Consider the following 25,923-nt stretch of genomic DNA (forward strand, 5'->3'; position numbering starts at 1 on the left):
AACACTGGGAAAACAATCTGGTTTAAACTGCCGAAAAATGCTAAGAAGACCTTGAATAAAGTCAGCACACAGTCCTGTTTCAGTGTATATGAAAGAACATAATTTAAACGACTAAATACATTAGTTTACATAGTGCAATCTAATACAACAGTTGCATAAAAAATATGACTTTTGCAAAACACTCTAATCCACACCGTCATTACTTTTAACAGGACATGAACGTCAGTCTGGAGGATGTGTGTCACGTCGATGAGCCCAAAACAAAAGAGCTGTATCACTTTGCTATGAACGGAAAATCGTTTGCCGTCATCTCCGAGCATTTCCCTGACATGCTTCAAAAGGTACGAGGTCTCTTATATGGGAGTGGACATCCCTCCAACCTTTTCTGTAACTGAAGAGGAAACGATAAAGTTTCTCCTACTGTTCTTTGGGTACAACTATCGCAATACCTCAAGTTTGTGTTATTATTGTATGTGCTGCCTTGCAGTTGGTGCTGCATGGCACAGTGTTTGCCAGAATGGCCCCGGACCAGAAAACTCAACTCATTGAGGCGTTGCAAGGCGTAGAGTGAGTATCAATGGCAAAACGGGCTGTAGTCCAAAGTTTATTGAAGTGTTACATCCACAGTATTTGCTGCTTGCCACTGAGAGAGTCGGCAGTTGAATCGGCCTTCAGTCAGAACCATTGAGCACAGAGTCACTGCTCTTCTTTATTTGCTCACAGCTACTTTGTGGGGATGTGCGGAGACGGAGCAAACGACTGTGGGGTATGTACAGGCATTTCAAAAGTAACTAACAATATGAGAATATCAGGTTGACGTTGATTGATTGTAGTCGAGACGTACTTTATATTTCTCACTTTCCTCACCCAGGCTCTGAAGAGGGCACATGGTGGCATCTCTCTGTCAGAGCTCGAGGCCTCTGTAGCCTCTCCCTTCACCTCCAGGACCCCCAATATCTCCTGCGTCCCCAGCCTCATCAAGTTAGTCTTCATTTCTTCATTTCTGTGCCACACAGTGGCAGAGAATATATGAATGAATGTTGTTGTCATTACTTGCTATTTAGTAGTGGTGGTAATGAAGCATAAACTCTGTTTTTTTTTTTTTTTTTGGTAACATTTTTTAGTTTTGAGCTTTAACATTCGTTACATTTTCACACTTCAATACAAGTAAACCACCACATGCTTTTTAAATTCACCTAACTCATAGTGTTTGTATATCTACATGACATAATGTTACTTTATGCGTTGCTTTTACAGGGAGGGACGTGCTGCTCTCATCACCTCCTTCTGTGTGTTCAAGTTCATGGCGCTCTACAGCATCATCCAGTACATCAGCGTCACTCTCCTCTACTCTGTATGTAGCGCTGCTTCCACAAACAATAGGAGCTGAGCAATGTGTGAGAAGTCCAGACTGTAATCTGTGCTGTTTGTTGACTTTGTTTCTAAGATCCTCAGTAACCTTGGAGACTTCCAGTTCCTCTTCATCGATATTGCCATCATCCTCCTTATTGTCTTTACCAGTAAGTATAAGAAAAGTCTCGTGGATAAGGGGATGTTTTTTTTTTATCGTGATGATATGTCTCGCTTTTATTTTTCTTAACCTATATGTTTACTTCAGTTCTCTTCTCCTCACCCATAATGTCTGTTTTCTCCCATCTTCATCATTTCCCACTGCTCCTCCTCAGTGAGTCTGAATCCATCTTGGACGGAACTGGTGTCACGTCGTCCCCCGTCGGGTCTGATCTCGGGGCCTCTGTTGTTCTCCGTGCTGACCCAGATCCTCATCTGCTTGGGCTTCCAGACCATTACATTCCTTTGGGTCCGACAGCAGTCCTGGTACACAGTCTGGACTCCACTTACAGAGTGGGTACCTGCTATCATTGTCAATGTACCTCAGCTAAACAAAGATAGCATCACAACATGATGGTTAACTAGATATTGTTTGAGAATAATTTCATAATAACTGTAATGTGCACAGATTTCTACGACAGCTTATTAGGGCCATTGTAGTTAATTCCATCCTTACTATCTGAACACTACTTCATACGCAATGACATTTAGACTGATGCTAAATTTGTGACTTTATTTTATTTATCACAACTATTTTTGCCTTTAATGTCTACAAAGTTAATACGTTTACAATGGCCCCAGTATGCTGTTGTAGATGTCTGTATTTTGACCACAGACTGAAAATGTTATCTGATTGTCTTTGAATCAAACTCTCCTCTCGCCTAGTGTCTGCAACCCGTCAGCGTATACTAACGTGTCTGACCACAATGACACAGAAGTGGACGACCACAACATCCAAAACTACGAGAACACCAGCCTCTTCTATGTCTCCTCCTTCCAGTATCTCGTTGTTGCCATCGTTTTCTCAAAGGGAAAACCTTTCAGGCAGCCGAGCTACAAAAATTGTAAGAAACTTGCTTCCTAATAAATCTCTCCTGCATTAGTTACAAAGTTACTTGTATATGTTATAATTCTGTGCGTTTCTGTGCTTGCATGTTTTCTCACCAGGGCCTTTCGTGCTGTCTGCCTTGAGTTTGTATGTTTTCCTGGTGTTCATCATGTTCCACCCTGTCGAAGGCATTGATGAGTTTCTAGAGGTAAGATGACGTTAACACAAGACTGGCGTAGCTCGCTACTCTTTATCTATATCGTTTCGATGGGCCTAACTCGAGTGTTGCAGGCACATAATGCCGTAAAACAAGGCTGTCTTTCAAATAATCTCTGAAGGTCAGCGTTGGAGTATCTCTTTCTCTCTCTGTACAGATTGTTTGTGTCCCGATTGAATGGAAGATAAAACTCTTCCTCATCATCTTAGTCAATGCTGTGGTGTCTGTTTTCATGGAGGTAAGACACACTTACACACACGGTTACAGTCAATGTTTTTCTCGTGTTCAGCTTTTGTTTTTTTCATGCAGTGTGCTCACCTTTGTCTCATTTAGCTGGACAGCAGGATCAACCTTGTGTTGTGAGAATAATTTATTTTGTGAAGTGAAAATGTTTTTTTCTTTGAAGAGACAAACTGCAGTATTTGTAATAGTTGAAACACTTTAAGGTGTGCTTTTTCTGAAATGTTAACAGTTGTTGGGCTTCTGACATATGTTTGTCTTCCTCTAGTTTATAGATGGATAGAAGAAAATAATTCATTGCTGCACCAGCATGGATAGCACACTGTGGATTAGTATCACAACGCCTCTGCCTTCCTTTTAGATGACTGCCTTGCATTGATGCACTCCTTAGCACCCTAGATGAGGCTATTTCCTAAACTTCCAGTGAAAACTCCTTTCCCTGTTTTAATTGAATAAAAAAAAAAGTATATATATTTTGCACATAATCAAAGATTTTAGCATTTTGTTCAGCATTTTGATACACCAGTGTCCATGCACTTTCTTCTTACTAATTGGTTTACTTTAATTTGAACCTCACATGTAACGATTAACACACAACTTGATGGAAGAAAGTTGCCACACATGATTACTAAAAGCTTTGACACATTGTGGCTCTGCAAAAACAATGCAGACGCTATGAGAAATCAAATTAGCCACTCTGTAATTCTTTCCCCTGCACACTGCACTATTCCATAGACCTTCATCCTTGACATCATCTTATGGAAGCTTGTGTTCAGCCGAGACAAACAGAGCAGCTTTGGCATCACTCCTGTCGCCCCGTCACCACAGGTTGGGAAAATCTGACACCTTCTTCTTTCGCCCTCTCATTTTCCTCTTGTGTGAAATGCATGTGCGAGACGTCGCTCTCCTTGCTCGTCCTCTCCTTCTCGTGTCCCTCTGAAGGGCCTTCTGTTTAGGGCTTTAGAACAGTCGCAGTTTAACTTCAAACCATTCTGTTCTGCGGATCCGTTGAGAGATAAGCTTCATAACTGCTCCTAAAGACAACTATTTAACTTGATAACATTCTTACTATTGCTGAACGCTATTTCCAAATGTAGAGTTACTGGTGGTCACTGTTCAACGCATTTAAATTGAGATGAACATGTTTATGACTGGAAAGTAGTACTTTTACTTTGAAGCTTGATGATCAAGTGAATGAGTAAAGCTTCCGCCTCCTTTAGAAAACACCATAGATCCACCTTGCTGAATGCCCTACTAAGCTCCATTTGCTGCACTCTCATTTTCCCTGTTAGCTCCGAGATAACTGTAAGTCAATGCTGTCATGGTTCCTATCAAATTGAAGCACGGTGAAGGAGAAAATTTGACTTTATCTGTCAAGATCTGCTGTGGAATCCTTTTGTTTGTTTGCTCTTTGACTCCATGAGCTTGTTTTTAGGGAGTGGACTCGGTCTTTAATCTTTCTACTGCCAACTCCCTCAAACTATTATCATGCTGAATTTAGTTTTAACTGTCTTTCATGCATGAACCATTGTTACAATTCACCAGTGTAAAGAAATGTGCCTGCGTTGAAATGGCTCCTCTCCAGTTTTATATTTTGCATGCCACTGTCAGATATGCATTGGTCAGTAAAACCCAAACAGATTATGACGCCAGTTAATGGAACCTTTCCTACCTTTCTCTCCCTTTCCTCCTTTCTCTGATATTTTCATTTCATTTCTTTGTTTATTTTCCGGGTTGTGGCATTTTCAGGGGGTCATTGACCTGCGAGCGTACAAGTGTCTGTCCCGGCTGTGCTGCCCAAGCAAGATTACACCCAAGGCTCGCTACATGCATCTGGCCCAGGAGCTCAGCGTGGACCCCGACTGGCCTCCGAAGCCAACCACCACCACCGAAGCCAAGTCCCGCCCAGAAAATGGCTCCACCTATCAAATCGTGATCAACTCCTAGCACCCCCCCACAGCACCTCACACTATCTAATCTATCCCTCCGATACAGGAGACGTGTACGCATATGCCGCGTGTTCAGTGAACGCGCCTTCAACCTATTCAAATTACATTGTCATAAGATAATCGCCTGTCGTCACGGTTCACACAGACTTGCGTCTAATACTGTAGTACCAGAGAGTTTGCTGCAAAAACCTTAAGATTACACAGGAGTACCAAACACAGTCTCTCAGCACTCTCGCTCTCTCTGGCTCAACCACTCACGCGGTCTCAGGTCTCTCTTGCTCGTCTTTAAATGTAATTTAAATATCAGTAGCTTTTATTGTAATTCCCATTCCTTATTGCAATGTCTGTTCTCCAACGCTGAGGAGCATTCAACCCAGGCTGGGAGGTGGGGTGATATGCCAGGTGGAATATGCGCGCTGATCTCTTCAGATCGACTGCCAATGCAGTTTTAATATCGCCTCGCTTTGTCTGTGTGAAAGGGGTATAAAAGAGAGCCGAAGTAGCACTCCGCTAGGAAATGGAGGAAGTAGAATAGAATAAGGAGAAGTACAGTATAGGATGAAGAAGATGGTAGTTTAGAAGAATGGTTGTACTTTGGCCCTCTAAAGTACGACCCACTCTTACTTAGACGGCGAATAAGATAATTGGTCGATAGAGAAAGATTTTGGACTGTTTGAGGAAGAGGATGGAAGAAAAAGGTTTCATTGACCAACGCTGTATGATCTGATCATATCATATACAGTTTTAAAAGCAGCAATTCCTCTGTATTTCTGAGCAGCCTACACCTCACTTCAGTTTGTTCACACAGTAACAGTGACAGGCGGTGCAGGCTCGGATTGCTACTATGTAGTGGTCTTATACAGCTAATGTAAATGCATATGGGGTCATTTTAATGAGCTAGCATTACCACCTGGCCAGTGCTCGTTAGACAGTATTGAATCATAACCAAAAAGAAACGCTTTAAAGCTTACCATGGACCCACAGGAATGAATGGAAAATAATAATCTGAGACCAGTATTCAAATAGTCTTTCAAGCACACTGAGTTGTAGGAGATTAGGAATCTCGAAACAACTTCAATTGCACACCTCCGGCAGAACTTCCATTTGCTGTCGAGAGCCAGTAACGGAGTTATGGAAAAGTACAGAAAATGAAACGGGGCATTTCCAAATTTTAAGATTTGGAAACTTTACAATAAGTCTGTTGTCCCCGGCCGCATTTAATTTAAGCTCTCAGAAATTTTGAAAATGTTATATATATATCTCTTACGTTGTAAGTAGGCAAGTTAGGTTAAGGGAAAGTGTTTTTAAAATGAATCACAAATTACAGTACATTATACATCAGATTGATGATTGAAGCTACAAAGTGATGAACCACCTCACGCCAAATTATGAGGAAAATGCAACCTCCAATGACTTCCTTATAGTCAAAACTTTAGTGCTTGTAGAAAGTAAAGGACTTAAAGAGAACAGTGAGGGAGACAGATGTGCTCATCCTCTCTCAACCACAAGCTGGGACCTCTGGCAGGATCTCATTGTGATTGTCACTTTTTTATAAAAAAAAAAAAAAAAACCTTATAAACGTTTTAGGCATGCTAGTAGATCCATTGGTCTGTCGGTCCACCAACCGCTCAACAACACTTCAGGATACCTCGGAAACTACTGACTGAATTCTCTTCAACTTGCGTTGTACTTTGATTATTTATCCCTACACAGCATGCTAACATGTTAAATGTTAGCATGCTAAACTTACATAAGTATTACCGTACCATGCTAACAAGTCTGACAGGGAACAACATGGCCTTTCCTCTGTTGCTCTCCTCAGGCCAGACATTTGCCCCATTTAGTGGTGAAGATCTAACAGCGAATGTGTCTGTACTTTTCATCCACCAATATATGTTTTTTCTAGGGTGTAATGAGCTTCACACTCTCATGGGCCACCAGTGTGACTATATTCTAAATTATAACCTCATGTTTTTACATCCATGAGCCATCTGAAAAGCTCCCAAGAGTTTCATGAAGCCAGCTCCTTAGTGTCACGTTCTGAAGACTTGATGGCTGCAATACCAGACATATTGCTACAAATACAGCATTACTGTAGAATTCAGGAGCATTTACATTAACATCTCTGTATTAAGAATAGTCTGCACAAGAAACGGCATTATTCCGTCTGTTTAGCGTGGACAGGTAATCGCATGCATGAGACCATACAAGTCAAAGCCTCCTACATTTACAAACTCATGTCAGATTGGCTCCCAAGAGCCATCAGGACTACTTCAATTTATTTTCTAAAAACTAAATTTCTTCCTATGGAAGAGTGATTAAAAGCGTGATAGCAAATTAAGGCAAGGCATTGTGCACCTCATCAGCTTGCTGCACATTCAAAATATCCATGCTGCATATGATGGATGCTGATTACCTTATACACTTGTATTCATGTATTAAACATAGGCTACCTGCATTCAGAGTTAAGGGCTATATTTTATGTTAACTGCTTCTTCTTTGACGTTGAAAGTGATGCTCTCCAAGATTCCCCCAATTCTTCAAGGATCAAACACTCGCTGTAAACATTGAAGGTGGCTGTAAAAGTGTGTTGCGTCTTCCTCAACAGAAGTTTGACGATGGAAATCCAGTTCAAGATTGATTACAATAATACTGAGCTAACAGGTGCACAGCAGGGAAGCTTCTTTTTTTTAGCCATGAAAATTGTTCCATTGTAAATAATTGTAATTGATTGGATTCAAGCTGACCACCGTGCTGGAAGGAGAAGAAAACAAATGTTTTCGAGCCACCCTTTTAAAGCCACCAGTGATTGATCCTCAAAGGAAGACTTAGGGTGGAGTATCACTTCAAAGCAAAGACACCAACACACATGCAGCTGGTTCTCAATGTCAGTATAACTGCTTAATCTGCCCCGTAGCCTGTCTTTCATGAATTCTATGGTTTAATATTAATGGTTTCAAATAGTGTGTGTGAGCGCTCATCGGCGGTTATGAGTCACGTCACACTAAATGTAATGCTACTCTTCCTCCCTGACAAAATTGAGCGAATTATTTTTCAAACATCAGGTAACTGCTGTATTCGACACTTAGACATGTTTTATACATGACATTGCATTTAATTTGTCCATTAATGATTTTATTCATATAGAAACATAATCGCATAATCTGTTATAACAAGTCTAAAGTTGCTCAGTTCCTAAAAGCCATCGTCTGTTGAGATGCTCGTGATTTGCAAAAGTATTTGAGACTTTTGATCCATACCGTTTTTTATGACGAGCTCAAATGTGATACGCGACTATAGTTTTCAAAGATACATTGTTCATTGGATGAGCAAAGTATAGTATTTTGTTATTGTATTTTGTGCGTAAATTGTCAGCGTGAGAAGAAAGAAATATATAGTACTATAGATGAAAAATTCTGATGTCAAAAACATTGGCCACGTGGGTTTCTGTGCCTCTGAATACTTGGTGGCATCTTTTCATTTTGTATTTGCTTTCAGGGTTTAATTTTTTATCTCTCTAGAGTCCTTCTGAGACTAAAACTGAATGTTGTTTAAAGATCAGAATTTAATGCAATGCAATACAATGGTTAGTCTTTTTTTTTTTTTTTTTTTTTTTTTCAAAGACTTTTCATCACATCTTAATTAGTAATTTGAAAAAAGAAGAAATGTTTAGTTTTAGCCTGTGTTCAGTTCTCTCAAAGATGTGTCTCTGCAGAATTGGACTTAACGGTGATAATAATATTAGATGTTGGATTCTGTCTGTATATAAGATGTGTACATCACTAGTGTGTGCATAAAAGTCAAAAGATTTAGTATAAAAATGTATGGGTTTTTGGATTATCAAAGGGCTGGGTGTGTCTTTTTCTACTATTTTGGTACTGTGTTACAATCGGTTGTCTGTCTACCTTTTGATTTGTACTGTCGATTGAATTTATTTGTACTTTCACTTCTGTTATGGAGTTGCATTAGCTTGGATCTTCCTAGTTTGGGCATGAATCCTGGGCATTTATTTCACGGTTTTAATTAGTTATTGTGACATGTGATTGGGGCACTTGGATCAATATTTGTTCCGTCTTGGGTAAAAACACAATGCAGCACGTCTACTTAAGAGTTTCAAGAAAGTTCAACCGAGTCCTGTGTGGAAACATTTGTCTCTGCAGGTTCTTAAAATCGATTGACTTCTCGGCTTTTCTTTTGTCTCGCTGCTTTGTGTAATATCAAGGACCTGACACAAGAAGGGAATACAACTGATATACTATATATATATGTCACCTCCTCTTAGCAAATTCAGAATCTGAACAACATATGACAATCTTGTTGCTTTTCTGTTTAATCATCCAATGTGCATATTTCACTTTCTTTGTCTAGAACTTTTTTTAAAAGATCATTTGCATCCACGTAAATTTAAATTGTAATTGGCAAAAAGAATGTGCATTGCTGCTCGATATCAACGGTCTATTGTAGAAGTGACTATATAGCTGCTAAGGGCAAAATGATTCAGTCTCTGCTGTGTCATAACTGTGCGCTTTGATACAGAAAAGTTATAAATGTTATAACGTGCAAAGCGTAAATACTATTACTATACTATATACTATACTATACTAATACGATTGCTTGTCTTCTACACTACAGTTTTGCCTTTTATTCAAACACAGCTATGTCACAACAATGGCTTTTATGCTGAAACCTCTATGCTCTTATACAGGTACAATATACACCGACTGTTGACAGTTAGCATCGGCCTCTTATTCACATCATGTATTTTAAACAAACCATCGAATGGCATTTAGATTGAGTCAGCCACTGAGTGTATCAAGTCTCATGTGGATGTTGTTTCCTCAGGGAAATGTGTATTTGTAATGAATAAAGAAAATAATAAAAGTTGACACTCAAACTGAATGAAAATACAATGTTGGTAAAACTTTTTATTACACTCAATCTGTACGTAAATCTTTCATTACGGATATCTGGTGTGCTTTTTATTTGCAGCTCCAACACCTCAGCAAGAGGCACATCTGGGGTATATGTGTTTTTATTGGCATTGGAGATGTACATTTTGGAAAAAAATTTGTACTTTATAATTTATTTTGTATTTATTTTCATTTATTTTTTCTCCCTGAGGATTGTATTTCAGATTTATCTCGATTTCTTTCTTTTCAATAAATGTTCTCAAAACGGTCTGCTGCAAGTGAGTAATTTGTGTCCATTGAACATGAATGGGATATCATAATGCTGCAGACGCTACAGCAAAGCATCTTGTTATATGTAGAGAATGGTGGGAAGGCTTAAAGTGGCCAATGTGTTGCAGAAATTCAAAGTAGTGTTTATAAAGTTTACCTGTTTACAATATTAGTTACTGTAATACCTAAGTAGTATCTGGTTAATGTGATGTAATCACAAGATATTTATAGACTTTAGAAGTTGACCAGGATCACCTAAATGTAAACTGAGCAGCACATAATGGATTGTGGGATACTGAGGGCTACAATGGTTAAACAGGGTTTGCCCACCAAATTCAGGTGATTCAACAGAGCCTTTGAAATGTGACGCCTCTCTGGATGCATTCATTCTAGAACTGCACGTCGGAGGATGTAACCCCTGAATTGGGACATAAAGCTTCAATCTTGTGCAGTTCCTCCTCATTGGTGTTGGCACTCCCCCTTGTGTACACAGATGTAGCTTACAGAAATTCCTGTGTACATCAGGAGGCAGATGAACAGCTGCAACAATTGGATTTCCTGTTATTCTTATGAAAGTGAGACTTGAGGCTTGAAAACCATCAAATATGTAATATGCAAAGTCCTGCCTATAGCAACAAGTACTTACTGCACAGCATTTATCTAAAGTCACACAACTAATTGCAGACTTATCTGTACAATAAATGTATTCATCATATGACTGGGCATCTCAATTTAATCTAGTTTAAACTAGTCTAAACTTCACCTGTTTATTCAAATGGCATTTTTACCAATCATGTTGTCATTATTGTCGATGTAAATGTCCCAACAGTTAGCCCTAATAGTGGTGTCTACTTTGGGGTCCAATATGTGCACTGAGGGAATTACTTACAATTCATACCATTCTGTTACAGAATGACAGAGAAAGTAATTTTTAATTTCACATGTATATTGAAGCAAGTACTGTCTAGTTGCCAAATATGATTATTGTATTATCGCCTGATGGCATTACGATGATCCCACTGTCCATACAGAGAGCCCTTGTACCTCCTACAAATAGGAACTACTTCACCGATGCGTTTTCTGTCCGTTCTTATTTGATGGTAGTACCGTTCACCGGAAGTGGACTGTCAGTCTGGGCTGTGTCCTTGTTAGCTAACAAAGCTAGTTAGCTGCCATAACAGGCAAGCAAATGTGTACCATTTGGAAAGATGACTTAAACCGCGCTTGAAGAGTGATTTTGAGAGAGATTTGCGTCAACCCGCTGTTGATAACAGCACCATGTTGCGTGTCGGGAATGAAGCTGCCTGGTAAGTTCCCATTTGATAAAGGTAACGACATCAGAAGCTAGTTGTGTTATCTTTGGTAGAAGGAAAGCACACAGCTATGTGGTCAGTCTGACAGCTGAGGACAGCGAAGCTAGCTAACTACCTATTCCGTGTAAGCAGTCGTCCTGTAAATCATATCACTAATTAGACGCTAGGTAAGCTCTCTCCACAAACTGCCACCGACATGTATTTAAATCTTCAAATCGACCTGTGCCGTTGTTGTGGATTTTGACGTTAGCCAGGTAACGTAGCTAACGTTAGCTAGCTAACCAGGTGTTGGGGGGCGAATGTGGTTTGTCTTGCATGGTTTTATTTGATATGCCTTTTACGCTCTAAGATTGTTTGCTAAGCCAAACATATGATAGTTATAAACGTAACCTTGGTGGATTTATTTACATAATGTAAATGTAGCATTGATATCGCTGTCGGGTAACGTTGTTAGCATTAGATTAGAACGTTATCGTTACCTTAAGCTATGTACCAAATCTTCTCCTCTCCTGCATTTTGCAGCGTTGTGTGGTTCTACCCTTTTCTAAAAGGACCACTAACAGAACCGATCATTTGTCACAGTGTGACAGACTTGTAACGTAACACAACAGTAACTTATCTACGCACTCTATTACACGTATCACTTGCTAACGTTACTCCCCCTAAATGATCTCGTAGGCTCAATTCACTGCTCCAAGGCCTTCACCTGATGATGGAGGCACAGGCTGGAAACAAAGAAATTTGACTTGCATTTTCTTAATTCAACAGCCACCAGTACTACAGATACAAGCTATAGATTCCAAAGTGTCCCATTTTTATCTTGTAGAATATATTCTCTTGATACAAAAAAAATGTATGTTACTCTTTGTACAGAACCAGAACCAGCATCATCAGGGATAGAACTGTGGGGGGAGGATTATATATTCCGGGGTTGTGGTGTTTATTGGCAAAAGAGGAAGGTGAGCTTGTGTAATTTATTGTCCAATTTCTCTGTCCTCTCAGCCTGGCCTGCAGGAATCTGGTCTCTACCAACATGGGGGTGAGATTTCGGGTACCGCTGCAGAAGCTGCACCCTCTGTCACGGGCCATCCACCACCGCTACTCTGGAAACACCAACCCCCAGCGACCCCCTCACCGCACGGCAGCCCGCTACTTTACCTCCATGTCACGGTTGCCCATGCGGCCTCCCAAGCCTCCTCCGGGGTCGGGGGGCCGTGGCCACCAGCAGCAGCGCAATTTCTGGGTGGTCCGCCTCGCTTCCCGGCTGCTAAAGCTTCGATACATTCTGCTGGGGTCGGCAGTGGGAGGAGGGTACACCGCTAAAAAGGTCTGCATTGAGTGTCTCTAACTCAGGTTTTCTGAACTAGTTTGTAGTTCTTAGTTACCGCATCTCGGTATGAGATGATACAGGATTTTATCCTGGATCGCAATATAAACACTCACAATAAGTTGAAACAGTTGCGGTAAACAGAAAATGTATAGATGCCTACATAAGTAGTCACCAACCATCTTATTTTCTAAACCTTTCTTGGGCAATCAACCGCTGTTCCGTGCCTTTTTGTTTTAGCTGTGATGGCACGCTGGTGCTTATTGAAAACAGTGAAGGAACAACTTCATGTGAAGATAACATAAACTCGTGATTTGTGTCTCCAGACCTATGATGAGTGGAAGGATATGCTGCCTGATTTTAGTGAATACAACTGGGTCATACCTGATTTTGTCTGGGAACTGAGTGAACAAATTGATTTTGGTAAGTGTTTTCATTTTAATGTCGTGTTTTAAATGTGCCAATACTTCGTCTTGTCTTCCTTGTAAAGGAATTGATTTCAGTAAGCAGAGGCAACTATTCTTATGTTGAACTTGAAAATATGGCTGCACAATTATGCATCATGAGATAAGACTCCTGACCTTTCTGTCTTCTCCGCTTGACCTGTTTTCTCTCATATCCATAGAGAAACTGGCCAAAGCTCTACCAGAGATCGAGGAATTAGCCAAACTGCTACCTGACCTAGACAAGATAGGCGAGAACTTCACTTTCCTCAAAAGCCTCCTGTCCTCTGGTGAGTGAACCAAACCTCCACTATGTCTTCATAAAGTTACAATACAATGATTTGCAGACATCAGTGTTTTAGTCCAGTGTCAAATGAAGATAAAAGTAATTGTCCTCACATCTGCATTGGTCTCTGCTTTTATATAATATATCCAACAGTTCAGTTGAGTGCCCTACCGTACTTAAAGTGAGGTATCTGGTGAAGAGACGAGATGACATAAATTTAGAGTAATGACAAAATCTGAGGAAATAGTCTGCTTCATGCTCTAAATTGCTGCTTTTTCTGCAACTCTTCTGTTTATGGTGGGCAGTCTGCTTGTTAAATCAAATATCTGAAGCTAATCTAAGCTTAGATCATTGAATTCCTCCAATAACCTCTGCAGTCTTTAGTGCAGGTGTTTTGAATTCAGCACTTTGAATCCAAAATGATTTATTCCATCAAGTTAAAGGAAGTGATGGATGGTTTTTATGTCATAATTTAAGCTTAAAAATTAAACCTTATTCTGCCTAACAATCAGTTGCCAACAGAAGAGACTTCTTTAAATGGAGTAACCTCTCCATTGGGATCAGGCCCAGTTCGATGTGTGCTCATCTCTTATAACAGTTTCTCATTCAGTGGCCACTTCACTCGAAGCTCCAGCACAGCAGCCACTTTTGTATTAATATGCACCATTAAGCTGTGTCCCTGCTTTGAATACCATCCCTCTGCTTCTGTCTGTTATGATTTTTATATCTTGTGTTGTTCTTCCTTTCTCCTCCTCCCCATCCCTCCTGTCCTCCTCCTCCACGTTCTTCACAGGTGTGAGTTTGGGTAGTGAAGTCAAAGGAGCTTCTGGTCTGCATCTGTTGTTAGGTGTGTAAACCCCACACTCAGTAGCGCTGCCTACTCCCCCTCTGTCCCACTGCCACTCTTTGACTATCGCCACAATATTGGTATGTTTGTGGTGGTGGTGGTTTCCTGCTCGCCGTGGTTCGGCTCTAAAGGCAGTAGCGGGGCACCTTCCCAGGACTTTGGCTCCCACGTTTGCAGACCAGTGACGCTGTCAACAATGGCGGTGTTCACGGTTAATGCAGGCTCTGTATTCAGCGACATGTATGACCTGTGACTAGGGTGGTGAATAAGTTTCATCTTGGACTGGATATTCAGATGACTATGCATATCTATGCAGACATCCAATTTGACCCTGTGTCTGGCATCTGTGTACTGGAGTAAACTCCAACCTCACTCTTTAAGTATCTCTTCTTTCTGAAATATTTTAAAATCCTTTGAGAACTTGAATGGTTACTATTCCCTCGTGCATATATATATATATATATATATATATATATATATATATATATATATAAATAAATAAATAAATAAAGGCTCAAGTCCAGTAAAAGAAAAGTGTTAAATAGTGGCAATAACCGGACATGGTTTCACATTCTTTGTTCCTGATCTTAAATACAGATCCGGTGTTTGTCCTCTTCCCCTCTGAGTCTCTTTAACCTGACTGTGCGTGGCTGTACTTTTGTCTGTGTGTTTTTTTTGCCTCCTTTGACTTCCACCTTTTCTCTCCCCTGGCCAGAATGGGCTGCTTTCTTTAATTCTACTCACATTCACTAATATCTGGGGTGATCTCAGTCTGCTTCTAGTTATTTCCACTCAAATGTTTGGAAAACGCACCTTTTATATTGAACATTCGTTGAAGTTACAAACGTACACTAAATATTTGTCTCTTGAAATGATGCCAAATAGTGGTAAAATAATTGATAAATAATAATAATGATACAACCCTAATATGCCTTAAGGTCGATCTCACTGGTACATGGAAAGACCTTATTTTAAAATCATTTGTACAGACCAGACCACACCTCTGCTGTGAGTCATAAAACCAGTAAAGGAGTGTTTCTGGCTCTTCTCAACTTCACACCCTTTTATGACTTATGAAAATATGTTTTCCATGACAGCTTCACGTTTTTATTTGTATATTTAGTGTCCTTAGATACTACATTTGACCGTTCACATCAGATTACCGTGGGGTCTAAGTTTACATCATATAAATGTAAGTTAGGCTATTTAGACAAAGTGGATCATTGATTTTAAGGCAGTGTTTTGAATTGTTTCAGAGATCGGGATTCTTTATTGAATTATTTTCAGCATCCAGTGGTACAGTAACAACAGCAATGCCTTCCTAGCCACAATGCTCCACCCAAGTTCACAAATCAAAGTATCAGTAAACGGTGAACAACAGTACATCTAAGTGGAATCATCTATATCTAGTTTTCTGAACCTTGATAGCATATTTAAAAATTTGCTCGAAGAACTCTCGGCGCACTAAATGTTATGAAGATACTTTTTACTCTTACTGGACCTGATTACAAAATAGATAATGCATTCTTTAAACAATCACTGCAAATGTATTTAAGTCTATAGTTCAATGATCTCAAAAAATCCATTGGACTGTGATTGCGTTTGGCAGTTTTCAAATTATGGTGAATTGAGGTTGATGGTCTATATATATATATATATATATATATATATATATATATATATATATATATATATATATATATATATATATATATATATATATATATATATATATATATATATATATATATATATATATATATATATATATATATATATATATATATATATATATATATATATATATATATATATATATACACACACCTATATGTTGAAGACAGTGCACGATTTTCCAAACATTTGAAATGTAATCATTCACTTCTCTAATCGTATGCATGCTTCAAATGTTGGTTATGTGGCATATTGTCGCTATGCCCTTCACTGTGTCCCTAAGGTTAACATTCAGTACTCAGAGATGCCGTATTACAAGGAGTCTCATTCTCCGTCCTTGTGCCTCCACTGCTAGAAACATCAGGCGATCCTCCGCTAAAAGCCACCGATTCTTCGACTGCAGCCACACAAGAGGGCAGCGACAAGCAGTACAAAAAGGTAAGTTAGTAAAAGCTGCTGACACTTCTCAGCTCTGTCCTCTCTGCAGCTTGGCTACCTTTCACGGTAGTAGGTTGAATCGAAATCTACTCAAAGAAACATACACATGACTTTGTATTGTTCACGGCATAAAACCGTAGCATTTAAGGGCCCCCGAGGCACCACGGAGACCTAGCAGCGACTGACCCGTCTCCTCCTGTGGTCCCTCATAAGTTGATCTCAAACAAGGTCCTCATTATATTAACGTATGCGCTCACAAAGCAGCTTTAATAGAAGTAAATGTAATGTAATATTTTTGAGTATGTTTTGATTCAATCCGTTCATCCGTTCATGTGAATGTTGTGTTCCACGCGCTGGCGCCAGCTTTTGAGACCGCGTGGTAATGTTATCGTAAGAATGATCGTATCTCGTTTTATGACAGCAGCTGTATGATTAAAATGTATACGGTTTTACCGTTACCATGTATGTACATCATTGTGAGGAGTGTAAGCTTAGAGTTTATGCACACTGCCTTAAGTACTTGTCACGCTTCTTAAATGTTCCACAAATCTAATGGATGGAGAGCATTTGTTTTGCTAGCTTTATATTCTCTGGCAGAACACTGCGTTACTGTTGTCCTCTCCGTTTCATGTTCATTTTGAGTTTTGTTCTTTTTTGCAGTGTCCCTCTCTTCTATGTTTGTGTGTTTTTATTACTGTACAGAGTTAAAGTATAAACAGTGATAACACGATGTGACAGTTTGACAACAAATATTAAGAAAAGCGGAATTTAAAAAAGATATTTATGTTGGCTTTCCTCTCCTGTGTCCTGCTTTTATTCTGCAATCATGGTCTCCAACATGAGCACATAAAACACAACAACTCTTATATGTTGATGTTTCACTTCAAACTATACTTAACAAATATTGTGTGTGCGATTCACAAAGAAGAAAAAAGAGATCAAAGTTAAATGATGTCATGTTGGGGACCCCTGAACTAAATAATGTATGCTTTGTGCTTCGCCCCCGATGCAGCAATATCCCAGTGCTGGCTTCGCTTATTTTAATCATCATCATCATGTTGAGCATCATCACACCGATGAGGTTCAAAACCGCCGAACATTATTGTGTTGCCGCACATTGTCGTCTTAACTTGGTTTATATTTTACATTTCCCTCACTGTATTTTATACTGCTAGGTTTAAGTCTGAAAATCAGTTCCGGCGTTGTCTGGTGAACATGGAGTCATTAATCCACAGTGGTGGATGATGGCGAGGAAAGAGAACACGGTCATTGTCGTTGCCACTTGCTGAGAGGTGCTGGTTGTGGTATTAGTCACCTCCTCTGCCTTCAGTCTGGCAAAGTTTGGCATCTCCCTTTTTCTGTTTGAGAGAGACTGACTTTGTTGGCATAGTTCTGATGATGGTGGCAAGATTAACAAAGTCAAAGACCGTGATTCTGTTAAACTTGAGCCTTGGCTGAATCATCCTTCTGGAGCCTGAACAGCACCAATGCCAGTGATTGAGACACGGGTCCGGTTTCCTCTGTTGTAGCCCTGTGTTTGGATGCAGCATTTGCCTGTGTGGCCGGTCGATGTGTTTTGTTGCTGCTCCTACCTGTCTCTCATTATGACGTACCCCAGCAGGGTCTGCTTGGCGAGCTCATTCTTATTCAGCAGCAGATCCAGCGGCACGAGGAGGAGGTCCGGCGGGCCGCAGCAGCCAATAGCGCGCGTCCCCCACTGCCAGAGTCTGCTCCCAGTCCGCCTCCGAACCCCAGTCCCCCTCAACAGAAACGCAAGGTGAAGGTCCCACCCCACTTAGATCCGCCCTATCCCATTAAAGTCTCCTCACAGCTGCAGAGAAGAAACAGTTCTAGACAAAGAGTATATTTATATTCTAGGACAAACACATTTCTATCAGCCGTCTTGTCAAATAGATGCATTTAACACCAGGCTGACAATCAGTGTTTCACTGCCCTCCGTGGTTAAAGTTGTTTCTGTTGGACCTCTGATCACAACCTGCATCACTGATCGGTGTGGTTGGTTGTGCTCAGTGCTCAATTGTGCTCTTTTACAACTGTAACACACCCGACAGTGACGTCACTTCAGCATGATTGGAAGCCACCACTGGAGGTCAGCAGAAACATGATTTTCACCTGATGTTAAGTTGCTCATCTACTAACTTAATTTGTGAGAATAGAGCTGGTAATTTGACTATTTAAATAAAACTCGTTCATAAAAACAATTGGAAGATTAACATTTTAGAAGCAGTGCTCCTAATACACAAGTCAAGGTGGACACAACAACATGAACAGAATTACACAATAATGCATTTCAGTGCTTTGGCCATGCAATAAATGCAATGTTACAAAACATGCAATGCAAAACATCTACAGATAGAATGCAACAGAGTACAACACAACCATACATTAAACTCCCCTCTGACTGGATGTATTTATTGCATTGCTCTTGCATTGGATGGCATTATATTTTATACATGTTTATGTCTAGCTCTCTACATTAAGCCATCATTTAAAGCTCATTTCATAATCATTTCAAATGAGCCTGTCGATACTTGAGTCCCCTAGGTTATCCAACAGTAGCCTCCATGTATCAGCCCGTAGTCTGTCAGGCTCAGCTGCGGTCGTGGAGAAGGCATGCATGGACCTTCATAGCCCGGCTCCAGCAGCACAGTGACGTAGCTCAGTCTCACTCCCTCATGTAACTGGATGGATAATCATCAGCAGCTCTCCATTAATGTACGGAAACACGGCATGGAGTGGAGTGGCAACCAGCTGCATGGTGTGAGCTGCACTTTTTCAAGTTACCGTGAATGGACCCAGCTACGTAATAATTGGAGAGTTGACTTTGTTGTCGACGACAAAGTAGAAGCCTTAAATGTAATTCTGGAAAGTCAAAACATTTGAATACACTGAACATTACTTACAGCACACTGCTTGTTTTATAGTGTAGTTTTTGGTAAAGTAGTTTGTTGTGTCTTAAGTTACCTTCTCTTCTGCTGCCAATCCCATTTGTTCATGTTTGCTATGTCTCCTGCTTTCTGTCCTGTCTCTCATCCTGGCAAACAAACCAAGTGTACAAAATATTTAATCAAATGAGGTTTGCTCAATCATGAAAAATCAAGCTGTTCTCACTAAATTATTTTTGCAATAAAACTAAGCTGTGTTTTTCAGGGCTCACTCTGTGATTTGTGCCTGTTAATGTTGATCGAAGCTGAGTAATGCGTGGTGTCTGCCTTGCTTTTTGTTCCTCTCTCTATGCATTAACTTATCTCTCAACCCTGGTTCTCTCTGTAATACAGTGTGCACGTAATGAACCTTCGTGGTGCTGGTGGGATTTCGTGCTTGTGAAGTTGCACAGTGAGAGTGACGGGAGGCCCTTATTTTCAGAACAGAAAGGCAGCATTGACTAACTTTGCTGCTGTTCTTTTTCTATTTCAACCTCCAGTCATCAGACAAAGAGAGGCTAGACCAGCTTCAAGAAGAACTGCTCCGTACGCAGGTACAGTAGATTGTGTGTTTCTTTTGATAAAATCTATTTCTAAAGGGAAACAGAATTGTTTAGGTGTCATGTAACTCATCCTAATCCTATTTAAGAGGTTTTATTTTTTAAATACTGTATGCCTTAAATCTGCCTTATAAGCTGCCCAAAAAGTCAAATCGGGAAAGATCTTTGTTATCCCTACATTAGTACACTCAAAAACGTGTTAAATCCCACAATTGTACCACAAGATCAAATACTGCCACCAGGTTTTGAACAAAAACATATTAGATGTTAAGTCTTAATGATGCTAGTTGTGTGATTGATTGGATTCTACCGTTTTATCCCACAGCTAAAATACCAGCGCATGCTGGAAAGACTGGAGAAGGAGAATAAAGAGTTGAGGAAAGTGGTGCTGCAAAAAGATGATAAAGGGATTCACCGAAGGAAAGTCAAGGTGGGTTAAACACTCACGCACAGACGCTCAATAAACACCATGATACACACTAACATTAATATTCATTGCTGTTGTCTCATCGAATGTAGAAATCCCTTATTGACTTGTATTCTGAAGTCCTGGACATCTTGTCAGACTATGATGCCAACTACAACACCCAGGACCACCTACCCAGGGTAAGGATCAGTCGAATGTAGTCCCACTGTTCCTGGGAAATGGATTCCTATTAAAAATGAGCAAGATATTTATTTTTTTTTGTTTCAGATACAAATAAGGCAAGAAACATGCTAATATCCCAAATCTTGTTTTGTCATTTATTTTTGTGGTGGAATTGGTATCTTGATTCAAATAAATCCCCTTAACTCCAAATTATTAAACTCGTATGTCGTATTGTTTGGATTCTGATCACTTAATGCCCTCCATTTCTTATTCTACTTTGTCCTTATGTCTGTATTTTGTCCAACCCCTCACCCTCCTCCTCCTCTTCTGTTTCAGGTGGTTGTGGTTGGCGATCAGAGTGCTGGGAAGACTAGTGTGCTGGAGATGATAGCCCAGGCCAGGATCTTCCCCAGGGGCTCAGGAGAGATGATGACCCGCTCTCCTGTCAAGGTATGTGGGACCACACTGGCTGAGGTTTGCGTAATCTTTCCTTTTTTAAAAGGACCACACACATTCTCAGAATTTGTTGTCATGAAACGACAGCATTGATAGCCTTTGTTAGCCAGAATCAACAAGGAATGATGTACTTTGTGAGAGGTAAATGTGTAGGAACCCAGTGCTGATGGATTTTTCTGTCTGGGCCCCTAACAATACTCATCTTGTCTCTGCAGGTAACACTAAGTGAAGGCCCCCACCACGTGGCGATGTTTAAGGACAGTGGCCGAGAGTTTGACCTTACCAAGGAGGAGGACGTAAGTCACGCACTCCATCCATCTAAGATGAATTTTAGCACTTTTTTTTTTTCACCTGTTGACATCATTTCATCTGGCTTCTCATCCTTTGTCCTGCAGCTCGCTGCTCTGAGGCATGAGATTGAGCTGAGGATGAGGAAGAGTGTGAAGGAGGGACAGACCGTCAGCTGTGAGGTTGGACATAATGCTTCCATTCAGATTTGTTAACAAAGCAGCTACTTGCTGATTTACATCTGTGATGTGTCATAGAATAAAGATGTTTATTTTTTTGCTTTTCAGACAATATCCTTGAGTGTCAAAGGCCCCGGCATCCAGAGGATGGTGCTTGTTGACTTACCAGGAGTCATCAGTGTGAGTATACGTTCTTAAATTCAAAAGGCAAATGTTTACAAATGTATTTGACTGGATACTATCTGTAATGTGTACATTGTTGTACTGTTTGAGCTTTGTACTATCAAAGCCAATAGACCAAACTTGTCTTCACAAATACAGTAATACAAACGTAATAACGTCAATAAATGTGTGTCTCTCTCAGACTGTGACTGCAGGCATGGCAGCAGATACGAAGGAAACCATCTTCAGCATCAGCAAGGCTTACATGCAGAACCCCAATGCAATCATCCTCTGTATTCAGGGTGAGGCGTGAGTTTATACGTATTTACAAGCAGCATATGTCTTTGTGAGCAGGGAGGTGGTCTGTCAGGGGACTTAAAGAGCCCTCCATTTGAGCAAAACACCAATCTCAATCTTTTATGATTTTCATCCTCCTTGTTATATCTACATCACTGTCATACATCCTGTGCCCTCCTTATCTCTCTTCAGATGGCAGTGTGGATGCTGAGAGGAGCATTGTAACAGACTTGGTTAGCCAGATGGACCCCCACGGGAAGAGGACCATCTTTGTCCTGACCAAGGTGGACTTGGCTGAGAAAAACCTGGCCAGCCCAAACAGAGTAAGATGGCTTAACTGTCCCAAAAATCCAATACAACAAAATGTGACTTCATATGTAAAGGATTATACTGACTATTAATGCATATATATATATATATATATATATATATATATATATATAATCACATATTTCATCAGAATTATCTAAATATAAGCAAGGAAAGTCTTTCTCTCTGTCGGTGCTTATGTGCTTCGCATATCTCGAGAACTGTTCATCCAATCTACTTCCTACTTGGCGGGTGTATTGCTTGGGACACAAGGGAGTGCCGTGTCAAATGTTTTTGCAATTTGCACATCTGACATGTTTGCTGGAAGTTACTGTGAGGGAGTTTTAACTGGTTATGAAACATACTGATGCCTCCATAGGACCTTTATTAGTAAACGAGACTGTCGGCGATAAGATTGTCTATAGTTAGTTATTGTAAATGCTCGTCATCGGTGCCACCGGGTCGAATTTAGATGAAATCTGCACTACTGTAATACTCGGGTATTGCACTAGTTGTAATGAAAGCATGGATCCGTCTACAGGCTCTTTATTGATGATCATCAAAAGTGACTGCAATGCCACAGTTGAAGTTTGCATTGTAAGTTGACATGTTCTTGATTATCAATTGAGGCAATTCTTAAAAGTAATAAAGTCAATCATAATCATCCCTCGTGGAATGGCATTAATGAAGCAGAAATAGTGAGCATAGATAGTGTGTAACTTGTCAGCCCCTGTGAGTGAGTGAAGCTATATGCAGCCGCTCCACAAGAGGGAGCTCAGCTCATTTATCTAACTTAGTGGTCCTTCAATCAGCTAATGTTGTTGCTTGTACTACAGAGTGGACTGTCGCCAGAATTTCAGAAAGTCCTTTTGTTTTCTTTTTGTCTTTCAGATCCAGCAAATAGTGGAAGGAAAGCTGTTTCCCATGAAGGCCCTGGGCTACTTTGCAGTGGTGACAGGAAAAGGTAACGTCTACTAGGAATCCATCTTGCTGTATTTAATGTCATATTATTTCATGAGGACTTTCAGGTCATGATCGAGCTAGTTGGAGGTTCATAGTGGTTTTTCCAACGTATTGTTATTTGCAGACTCGTACTGTGATTAGATGCATATAGTTATTATGTATCAACTCTAACATTAACTGAATTTACTCTCATTGTGTTCTGCTGTCTTCTTGTGTGCAGGGAGCAGCGGTGAAAGCATAGACTCCATTAAAGACTATGAGGAAGAGTTCTTCCAGAACTCTAGATTACTAAGGCAAGTTACACGTGATTCACCCAACATTAGTGCTTCATCAAATGAATTCATTTAAAGCTGACGATGAATGTCTGTCTGTAACCAGGGACGGCATGCTGAAGGCCCACCAAGTGACGACAAAGAACTTGAGTCTGGCCGTCTCCGACTGCTTCTGGAAGATGGTTCGGGAGTCTGTTGAGCAGCAAGCGGATGTCTTCAAAGGTACGACTGCATATGTGGGACTCTTAGCATGATTTAATAGTGTGAATGAGCATGGTAGGATGTGATTCATTAACTGTACAGGGAACAGGTGTTACTACTCCTCTACTCTCTCCCCTCCCTGTATTGGTGTTACTCAGCCACACTTTTCCACTCTCTCTCAGTCCTGCTTTCCAACTGCAACTAGTCCAGACAATCTCAAGCCCATTGCTAAGAGCACAGGAGATTTATGGCCATGAGACTGCAGTTCCCATGGGCCCATTGTGTAGCATATCGATCCATATCCCATCAAATCACACACAGCCGGCCTCTATCTGCTTGGCGCCGCTGTGGCCCCACAAACCGGCAATTAGCCTAATCTCCACTGTGGATAGGGAGCTGTGGAAAGGGACAGTGTGTGTGTGTGTGTGTGTGTGTGTGTGTGTGTGTGTGTGTGTGTGTGTGTGTGTGTGTGTGTGTGTGTGTGTGTGTGTGTGTGTGTGTGTACTATGATTATTGATAAAGAGTGTGTGATTGGCTCCATCCCCTCTACTCTTAAGGGACCAGTTAAGAGAGCGAGTGTGCAAAGTCCTACACCAACATTTATTCAAGGAGAGGCACCCTTTGCAGTGAGAAAAGCTGCGTTTATATCGTATCAAGTTCAAACAAAGCAGGCACTGTCCCTGTAACATGCCGGAGATAAGTTTCGTCCAGGCATGAGACTGAGCACGTGCCAAATGACACATTTCTAGGTTGATTTATTTAGACATTTTAAGGGGCCGGGTTTAGTTTAAGGCCATATGATGAAATCATTAATATTCACTTGTGTAAAGTTAGATATTTTTCCCTGTCCCTACTCACCACAGCATCTCGCTTCAACCTGGAGACGGAGTGGAAGAACAACTACCCTCGTCTGAGAGAGCTGGACAGGGTGAGAAACACAAACAGCAAGTGCACATAATGACACATTTATTGCTCTTTAATAGATGCTCGCCAAACAACAACAACAAGTATGAAGGAAAATGATTGGATGCTCATTGGTGGCCCTTGTTTTGTCACGATAAACACGAGTTTATAAAACAGTTGCACACCATTTTAAGTTTTCCAAAGACATTAAGTTATAATACAGATGTTATTATGTTTTTTTTGCAGAATGAACTCTTCGAAAAGGCCAAAAATGAAATCTTGGATGAAGTCATTAGTTTGAGTCAAGTGACCCCACAACACTGGTAAGTTAATGACGAGCTAATTTCCAAATAATGTTATCAGTGTTAATGTTTAATACAGATAATTGGGTCCTGATTTTGTATTTTTATATCAAATATATACATTTCGAAACCATTTGCAGCACAAACATTTTAAACTGTTAAAACCATTTAGAGTTTTTAATGTTTTTTTACCTTTTGTTTGTTTGTTTGTTTATATTTTTGGAGGAAGATGTGTCCTGTTCTCCAAATGCACAGCGCTTCCGCCTGTAATTTCTTCAAATGTCAGTTTTGGCGTTGCAAATATGGATCGTCACTTTTTGATCCACTCTGTGTAGGATATTGGTCTAATTGAGATGCCACCTTATGAGGACTGAGCTGTGTTGTCTTTGCCTGAAAGCAATTACATCATGTGTTTGCACCGCTCCAGCACTCAACCAGACATGAGTTGAAAGCTATTTTTAGAGCTAATTGCAGGTCTATGTCTTGCTGTATTTATCTGTGAGTGAATGTAAAGTTCCTCAATGAGGACAACCTTGCTTAGTGAGATGTATGCACGGTGTTGTGGCCATCCCTAGTGTGCGTGCCATCAGTTCTCCCAGATCAATATTTTGATGAATGGCCCATGGACCAGAACAGGGGTGGCCCTGTTAGCCAGCCAGCAATATCGGAGATAGCGCTTATTGACAGTGAGGAGTGCTTCCCCGAACAAAAGGGGAGCCTAATGAAATATGAGTGTGTTTATGATAAATGAGGAAGGCACAACACCGGTCTGGTCTTCGGGGGACTTGGTTAAGGTTTTGTTCCATTGTCACACGGCCCTGGAGGGATGGAGCGAGAGTGTGGAGGCTGTTAGCTGCTAACAGGGTCAGACTGGAGCTGTATTGGAATCTGCGGCCAAGTGCAATTGTGCAGCACTGACTACAGAAGTGAAGGAAGCTCAGCCAAGAACGATCACTCTTCACTCATTGTTTTCTTACCCCACCTTAACTGAACCGAGCTGGACACAACTTTGTTACAAACACTCTGGCTTCTTCAATCCATCTTAAATATAAATCTAAAAATAATTATCAGAATGTAAAAAATAAAAAAGTTCCATGCATCTACGATGTGGTCGAAGGACCTTCAGCATGTTACCGAAATCACAACGGCCAGAGGTGCCAATCAAAAGATGTCTTCTTCCCTCTC

General features: G+C 40.5%; 2 protein-coding genes across 11 annotated transcripts in view; both read left to right on the forward strand.

The window, feature by feature from the left end:
* The window catches only part of atp13a3 (ATPase 13A3), a 31,988-nt gene extending 22,006 nt beyond the window's left edge, over positions 1-9,982 (forward strand). For both annotated transcript variants that reach the window (XM_076088092.1, XM_076088093.1), the window contains 12 exons: positions 213-341; positions 488-567; positions 724-766; positions 872-981; positions 1,258-1,354; positions 1,448-1,520; positions 1,686-1,863; positions 2,236-2,414; positions 2,518-2,606; positions 2,773-2,853; positions 3,591-3,683; positions 4,605-9,982. In XM_076088092.1, coding sequence (XP_075944207.1) covers positions 213-341; positions 488-567; positions 724-766; positions 872-981; positions 1,258-1,354; positions 1,448-1,520; positions 1,686-1,863; positions 2,236-2,414; positions 2,518-2,606; positions 2,773-2,853; positions 3,591-3,683; positions 4,605-4,802 — 1,350 coding nt within the window. In that variant the 3' untranslated portion in view covers positions 4,803-9,982. The remainder of the gene's footprint in view (positions 1-212; positions 342-487; positions 568-723; positions 767-871; positions 982-1,257; positions 1,355-1,447; positions 1,521-1,685; positions 1,864-2,235; positions 2,415-2,517; positions 2,607-2,772; positions 2,854-3,590; positions 3,684-4,604) is intronic.
* Positions 9,983-11,084: 1,102 nt separating this feature from the next.
* The window catches only part of opa1 (OPA1 mitochondrial dynamin like GTPase), a 34,299-nt gene continuing 19,460 nt past the window's right edge, over positions 11,085-25,923 (forward strand). The window contains exons 1-21 of one of the 9 annotated variants that reach the window (XR_012953100.1): positions 11,085-11,291; positions 12,300-12,624; positions 12,951-13,047; positions 13,250-13,357; positions 14,147-14,200; positions 16,230-16,312; positions 17,931-18,089; positions 19,758-19,811; positions 20,143-20,247; positions 20,337-20,423; positions 20,743-20,856; positions 21,078-21,158; positions 21,258-21,332; positions 21,438-21,509; positions 21,694-21,793; positions 21,981-22,111; positions 22,989-23,061; positions 23,281-23,353; positions 23,439-23,554; positions 24,397-24,461; positions 24,683-24,759. Coding sequence is in view for 3 of the 9 variants with exons in the window: in XM_076088094.1 (XP_075944209.1) it covers positions 11,263-11,291; positions 12,300-12,624; positions 12,951-13,047; positions 13,250-13,357; positions 14,147-14,200; positions 16,230-16,312; positions 17,931-18,089; positions 19,758-19,811; positions 20,143-20,247; positions 20,337-20,423; positions 20,743-20,856; positions 21,078-21,158; positions 21,258-21,332; positions 21,438-21,509; positions 21,694-21,793; positions 21,981-22,111; positions 22,989-23,061; positions 23,281-23,353; positions 23,439-23,554; positions 24,397-24,461; positions 24,683-24,759 (2,078 nt within the window). In the remaining 6 variants the exon portion in view is untranslated. The remainder of the gene's footprint in view (positions 11,292-12,299; positions 12,625-12,950; positions 13,048-13,249; positions 13,358-14,146; positions 14,201-16,229; positions 16,313-17,930; positions 18,090-19,757; positions 19,812-20,142; positions 20,248-20,336; positions 20,424-20,742; positions 20,857-21,077; positions 21,159-21,257; positions 21,333-21,437; positions 21,510-21,693; positions 21,794-21,980; positions 22,112-22,988; positions 23,062-23,280; positions 23,354-23,438; positions 23,555-24,396; positions 24,462-24,682; positions 24,760-25,923) is intronic. The other 8 variants (XR_012953101.1, XM_076088094.1, XM_076088095.1 and 5 more) reach the window with 8 other exon arrangements.

This window comes from Anarhichas minor, unplaced genomic scaffold (assembly GCF_050575085.1).
Source record: "Anarhichas minor isolate MPS153535 unplaced genomic scaffold, ASM5057508v1 ptg000010l, whole genome shotgun sequence".
In the NCBI taxonomy this organism is placed as follows: Eukaryota; Metazoa; Chordata; class Actinopteri; order Perciformes; family Anarhichadidae; genus Anarhichas; species Anarhichas minor.